A 7529-nucleotide genomic window follows, 5' to 3' on the forward strand; every position below is an offset into this window, starting at 1 on the left:
ATATATATGCACATGCATCTATGTATATATACATATATATATATATATGCATATATACATATATGCACATGCATATATACATATGTACACATACATGTAGAGAGAGAGAGAGACACACACACATAAATAAATATATAAATGGTGAAGCATTCTACAAAGGCAGCACTGGGGGTGGGGTTAAAAGAGAGGTTGAGAGATGAGAGCGAGATTCAGTAGTATTGGAAAACAGAACACTTACACGCCCAGTCCATATCGCCAGTACCTTGGGAGGCAAAAACAAAAACATAAAAATAAAAATGAAAAAAAAAGACAAACTGTTAAAATGGATAAACATGAAGTGGTGGTGGTGTCAGTTGTTGTTGCTGTTTAGTTCCAAGTCAACCCTGATTGAACAGACCTATGATGAATGACTTTCCAGCTGTGACCATCTCGTCTAGACATATGTAAGGCTACATCATTTAATAGGATTTGGTTTGAGAGATTTGAATGTTATTTCTAGATGGCTGAGTGAATGTGGAGAGGCTCCCACACGGGCTCATTACTGTTGTTGCTGGTGGTGATGATGATGATGATGATGAGGTAATCGTTATTATCAAGTATTATCTTGTTCAAATGTCCACAGCACTTTGTGTCTTTACTGCTTCTTTGCAATCATCTTTGTACCTTTTAAGAAAATTCATTCATGACATGTGTGTGTGTGTGTGTGTGTGTGTGAGAAGCTTGCTCCTCAACCACATGGTATTTTGGGTAAGCATTTTCTATAGCCCTGGGTTGACCAAAGCCTTGTGAGTGGATTTGGTAGACGGAAACTAAAAGAAGCCTACTATGTGTGTGTGTATATGTACATGTGTGTGTATCCCCCTATTACTTGCAATCAAGAATGATTTGGTATTAGCATGGTACCATGTTTCACCAATGGTTTTAGATGCCATACATATTCACAAGCTGACATGGATCACCTTCCTAATTTTGACCCAACAAAACATCCAGGATGTGACGGTGGGAGCAAGAAAAAAAGTTGCATAAACACTGAGTTGAAAGTTCATCAATCTGAATAGGACAAAAGGCAATGCGCGTGTTTGTATGTGTGTGTTAATGTACATGTATGCATTTAAGGATTTCGTTCTCTGAGGCAACCGTCTGAGCAGAGTCCCAGTCAGTGCCCATCTTCCTCATCTGTCAGAACAACATGGCTGACCAATGCAAGTCATCACCCAGCTGGATCGTCAGAGAAAAGAACATGATATGTAGGATCCAAAGAGGAAAAACAAGCAACATAAACAATCTCAGCTAATGTACCTGAATCATACAAGTAAGAAACAGCATCCCAATTTTTGAGTATTGTTGGTTGGATATGAAATCCCATTTGACAATCCTAGAACCAAAACATGATCCCTAAGGGTCCCAGACCAGAATGCAAGTCTCACAACTACAGAGCAAGACTGGGACGGACATGTTAAAGAATAGACCCAACATTTCCTCTGTGAGTTATAATAGAGGTATCTAAAAGAAGTTCCGGTCCGACTTCTGACCCAGAAAACCCTCACCACCAATGACTACCCAAACAGACTCAAAAACACACACAAATACATACTTTGCAAACACACAGGGGTTCTTTTACTGGTTTCACTCATTGGACTGCAGCCATACTTGGGCACCACCAGTTAACCATATCAACCTCAGTACTTATTTCAGACAGTTCTTATTTGCATTCTTCCATATTTGTCAAACCACAAATTACTGGATATAAAAGGATGCAATATAAACAACTAAATACATACCAGTGAAGTCATAGCCACACACACACACATCATCAACATCATTTTTACATCCATTTTCCTATGGTTGCATGGGTTAGATGGTTCCTGTCTCTTGGCATTGTTGAATTTCTTTGTTGTCTTCTTTATATGGTTCAACACAATGGAATCAGTTTTCGCCTTTCTCCCTGCTTATGTCTCGCTCAGTCTTTCTCTGCCGCCTCTCCCATGCATCCCACTGCATCTCTTGTACATTTCTATTTTAAATTGGGTACATGTACACCAAATAGAATTCTTTTCTAATCTTTCAGCACATCAAACATGGCCATTTCCTTGATGGCAACAAGCTTCTATCTTCCTTACTATAAATTAAAATTTGACTTTGTTGCTCAGTTAACCCTGAGGCCTTTGCTGTCTGACTGTTCTTCCCACATTTGGAATTTCTTTTCTAAACCTTCCACATTTTCAGTTATAAAACTCAGCTCATCAGTATACAGGAATTTCAATGGACAGTTGGTCTTAGACTTTCTGATTATGGCTCAGAGAACAATAATAAGAGCAAAGAACCAAGTCTAAATTCCACAGTGAACTTGTTACCAACTTCCACTTCACTAACGACACATTTGTACAACATTTGTCTACGCTCTCAAGTCATTTATCAACAATTAGCTTTCTGAAGTAGTTCTGTGCTCTTTTCTCTCTGTGTAACTCTTCTAGGCTTATTAGCAACTAAATACTTTGATGAAAGGTAGTTAGTCTAGTGTAAAAATCATAAAAAAATAAACTGAGATGAAATTTGTTGGTACCATTTACTGAACTACATTGTGAATATAGTTTTTACCTGTTATATCACTTTCACCTGCCTAAGTTGCTCAGATACAGTTAAGCTAATTGCATGCAGGTGTTTTCACATATGTTTAGAAGGTAACTGGTTCCTGGGCATCAATTTTCTGTCTCAGAGCTGAATTTGTGCTTCAATTAGTCACTGTAACTTGAAAGCTTCATCACTCGCATTAGAACAAGAATTCAAAGATATGCCCTCATCTCCACCATTCAACAACTTTGCAACACCAAACTATTAGCATCGTTTACTTTTATTATGAGAATTACAGTCTCCTCATAAATACACCAATATGCAACATCTCTACATATGTTAGTAAATTAATGTCTAATTTTGTTTTTAATCCTTACTATTCACTAATGAAAACATCAAAGCAATACCAACAATGCAGTAAATTCACTTCTGCCCAGAATCAGCAAATTCCAATACCACTTGGATATCAGGTGTTTAGAGATAACACTGAAATACATTCCTAATTATTATCTCCAAATTCAAGCCCTTTTTTCCTAATCAAATCATTTTTTTTTTTTGGTCCTTTCTTTAACATTTGCTCTTCCTTACTTGCAATGGGTCAGATAGAAGTTCAGCAAAATAGACTGATAGAATAAATGCCAAAATTCAAGTAGTAGGGTTGATTTGTTCAATAAAACTCTTAGAGGAGATGCCCCAGCATGGCCACAGTCCAATGACTGAAACAAGTAAAAGTTCCATGAATGCAATGCTGTTGCTCAAGACATCAGCAAAGCCTTCAACCATGTCAGCTAAGCAAATTTCGTATCAAAATTTCCAGCCTATGGGACCACCCTAAACTCTAACTTCTCAGAAATATCTTCCTATCAGATTGCACTTTCAAACATATATTGATGAAGCTTATTCTGTCTTAATCTCCATCAGTTCTATGTATGTTGAACTATATTTACCACAGCTTATGTGAAAGTCAATGTTTTAATTACCTACGTGTGGTCAAATAAAAATAATAGATCATTATTAGTTCTGACATCTGATACTTTAGATCTGTCTACATCTGTTACAACAGACACATCTAGCATTATCTATATCAGGATTAAAAAAACCTTCACCTTTTAAGGTATTTAATGAAATTTTTTTATCCCTACACCGGTTGGATTGTGTACAATGTTTCTGTCAAGTGATTTAAGGCAGTAATTTTGCTTGTTTGTTATACAATCTCTGATGAGTTGATGTAATCTGATTGAAGAAATACTTTACATAAGATATCTTCCGTAAAGAAATATGTGTAAGAATGTATGATAATGATGAAGAATGTATTAAATTAACATAAAAACTGATCTTCATTCTTGTAACTTGAATATAGGAAATTTCCAAAACTCAACCTAAACATCAGCAAATACCATCTTTATGGTCAGGTCAATGGAGAACACACACACACAACATCAATCACCTACTCATGATTGTACAGCACATCACAGGAAATGTTAATTGGTTCATATTTAATCAATCATCAAATAGAAAATATACAACGAAGCTGCCCTAACACCCATTGCTAGATGTGTGGTTTCAATTCATGGCTGAAATGTTGAAAGTAAATAAAATGAAGGCCCAGCATTAAATAGAAATATTTTCTGGTTTCGTTCTCAATATAGTTTGAAAATATCCACAAAAATATCCAGCATGGTCTTTGCTCATTTTAATCACTATGCACTTTCTTACTTCATGCAGGTGTCAGAAGGTCTGCAACAAAAGTCTTACTAACATCAATAAAAGCTGTGTGGGTAACACAGAATTACAAATCTCTGTTAGTAAAAATCTATAAACATGAAACAACCAAAACCAAATACAATTTCAGAGACAGCTCAATGGGGTCTTTGAATGGGAAATGTCTGTCAAAATAATAGCATAAACAGAAGATGTAGAATTGGAAGACTGTACAGTAAAAACATCGAACCTGAGAGGTTAACTCAAAACATGTTTAAGGCTAAGATTCCTTGAGTACAAAAATAAGTGAAAATTAAAATTTCTTTCAAAATATATCTGATTTCTTTAAAAAAAACAGTGTAGTGGCAGCAACTATAGATAAAACTGATAAAATTAAGAGCTGTAGCATAGAAGGTATACAATGGCTTCTGTAGACACTGTCATTTATGTCTGACAGAAAAAACTCAAGAACTTGACACTACATGGTTGTATCTTGAATAAGAAAGAAATCGTTTCATCATGTCTCCATGCAAAGAAATTTAACCTTCAATCATATTTTTGATTCCAAACTGTAAACTAGATGAATGTACAACCTACACCACAGGGTAAGAAAACACTGTATGTAAAATTGAGTAACTGTCACCCATCTCCACACAAAGTAAATGTTTTTACATGAACCAGGAGTCACAAGGCATGCAAAAGTTTGCTATCATAGCAAGCAAAAATTTCAACAGTAAGTCAAGAAAAACAGGAATTCTCGGTTGAGAATTACAGCATCTGAGTTAGTGACTAAAATAGAGAGGTCCAAATGCCATCTTGATTGAAGATAATGTTATTATGGAATACCATTCTGCAATCTAGGTACAAATAGGGATGGGGGAGAGGGGGACTGCTTGAGAGACAGAAACAGAGCAAGGGGAGAGAGTCTCAAATTCTATTTGTATTGGGTCTATTAGTGACAAAAATGAAACCAGAAATATTTATTGGACGAGGAAATGGTTCAGATGAGAAACCCCACCACCTAAAAAAAAAAAAATTTTTTAAAAACATTCTTTCACACAAATTTGACATATTTCACTGAAAATTCAGTCATTAGATCCCTCAGCAGTTTCTTCCAGCTTAAGGGATTTGAATCTATCTTAGCAAAGAGAAATGGTTTATTGGTGACTGAGTGCTGCATTTTTTTATGTACTTACCGAGGCCGCATCACATCTGCTGCCATTGTTGTGTGGGTGAATTCTTCCTTGCTGTCTAAATAAGGGTAACCATTCAGTCGTATATGGGCATCATAGCTGAGGAGTTATGTCAAGGAGTTTCACAATTCAATGGTTTGAGACAACTGGTGATATGCTGTGCTTGAGAAGACCCACCCAGCAAAGTAGAAGCCATCTACCTGACCCATCCCATCTCCCACAACCGACCCGTGCTCACCACTACTTTTTTTCCCTCCTTCTCTTTCATTCTCCATCACCTATCCACCTACTTATCTACCTGCACACAATATGTCCCTGCTAAATCCTCTACTTTCCACTCACCTTTCAAAATTCCTGTCTCACTTTTCTAGATGCACCACCCTGCAGCTTGGTTACATCCTCTTTCCTCTCTGCTTTGTCTGAGGAAGCCATGTCTATCTTCTGATGTAAGACACCTTTCTGCCTCTCAATACTCACCCCATACTCCAGTTGAGGGGGCTCTTTGTCCTGCAAATTACCTGGTGACCTCAGTGCTGCTGGAGCAACATAAAAAGCACCCAGTCCACACACTGGAAAATAATTGGCATTAGGAAGGTCATCCAACCATAAAACCCATGTCAAAGCAGAGGACAGAGTTTGGTGTCGTCTTCTGACTTGCCTGTTTCTGTGGAACCATCCTGCCTATGTCAGCATGGAAAATGGATGTGAAACAATGATGATTACACACACACACACACACATATATATATATAATTACACACGCATATATATGTTAGACAATAAACACAGGTGAGTCTGGGACTGCTCCTAGTATGCGTGTGTGTGTTTGTGTAGACATACATAGGACTGTAAATGTTTCCAAATCAGTTTCTATGATGGTGATGACCGTTTGCAACTATCACATGATGTCAAGACAAAGGAGGTACAAACACACGCACACACACACACATATAAAACCCAATATTTTTGCTTTATGTGTGTGTTTGTATCAATTCACTAAAGTTGAAGTCTAGTCGTAGAGTAACCAGCCTTGTGGCCAAATCATCAGACTATACAAAGACTAATTTAACTGTTCACCACTTCTAATTATCGCTGGTCCAGGGGAGACAACCTATGTCCACTAACGTTTTTTTTTTCTCTGATGACAAATTGACACAGCTTTTCTCTACCTCTGCGAGGTGAAGAGTTAAATTTGCCTTTGTATAGAGTCTGATGAGCTGTCCACAAGGCTGTGCCTTTCGTGGATGCGAAACCGTTGGTTCCTCTCTGACCAGACTTTAACTTTCGTGATTTAAAACTGCACAGCTCCATTCTTAAGAGAGTTTCCTTTGAGGATTGTTAATGAAACGTGAAGGTTGGAAAAGGTTGGAGTTTCTTTGAGTGATACATACATACAGGGTGTCCACAAAGTCTGGGTACATGGAGATTAACACATACTTTAAGAAATTATTATTTCTTATATTTAATTGTTTATGTTATGATTTTATTTCCTCCATGTACCCAGACTTTGTGGACACCCTGTATAGGGGGTGAACAAAATAATGGAAACACCTAGAATCATAAAATCATAATTTTGAAACATCTGTAAAACCGTCAAAAGCTTGTTTATTTTTACGTTATTCCTTTACCTTATTTCTGACCACCAGCCGAGTATATGTGTGTGGAGACGGCCAAAAGAAGCATCTGACCCAGACTGCCTTCTTCCAACAGTTAAACATGGAGGAGGATCTGTGATGATGTGGGCAGCACTATATCTTGGAAATCCACTGGCTCAATGGTTTCTCTTCATAGCAGAATTAATACTCAAGACTATTTAAGCATTTTATCTGATCAAATTCATCCTATGGTTGCAGAACTGTTTCCTGAGGGAAATGCAATCTTTCAGGATGATAATGCACCAATTCACACAGCTAAAGTTGTTACTGAATGGCATGAGGAAAATTCTAGTGAAGTTGAACATCTTATCTGGCCAACACAGTCCCCAGATCTCAATATTATTGAATACTTATGGTGTATATTAGAAAAAACAAGTAAGGAGTCGATATCCTCCACCATCATCACTAC

The 7529-nt window shown here is 37.2% G+C and overlaps 1 protein-coding gene across 7 annotated transcripts in view; it reads right to left on the reverse strand.

Annotated features, from left to right (window-relative positions):
• The window catches only part of LOC106878803 (H(+)/Cl(-) exchange transporter 3), a 118959-nt gene that overhangs the window by 22466 nt on the left and 88964 nt on the right, over window positions 1-7529 (reverse strand). For 6 of the 7 annotated variants that reach the window (XM_014928143.2, XM_014928141.2, XM_052975048.1 and 3 more), the window contains 2 exons: window positions 5469-5564; window positions 239-262 (listed from right to left, as the gene is read on the reverse strand). In XM_014928143.2, the coding sequence (XP_014783629.1) occupies window positions 239-262; window positions 5469-5564 (120 nt within the window). The remainder of the gene's footprint in view (window positions 1-238; window positions 263-5468; window positions 5565-7529) is intronic. The other variant, XM_014928142.2, reaches the window with a different exon arrangement.

The sequence above is a fragment of the Octopus bimaculoides genome, chromosome 20, assembly GCF_001194135.2.
Source record: "Octopus bimaculoides isolate UCB-OBI-ISO-001 chromosome 20, ASM119413v2, whole genome shotgun sequence".
NCBI classification, from domain to species: domain Eukaryota; kingdom Metazoa; phylum Mollusca; class Cephalopoda; order Octopoda; family Octopodidae; genus Octopus; species Octopus bimaculoides.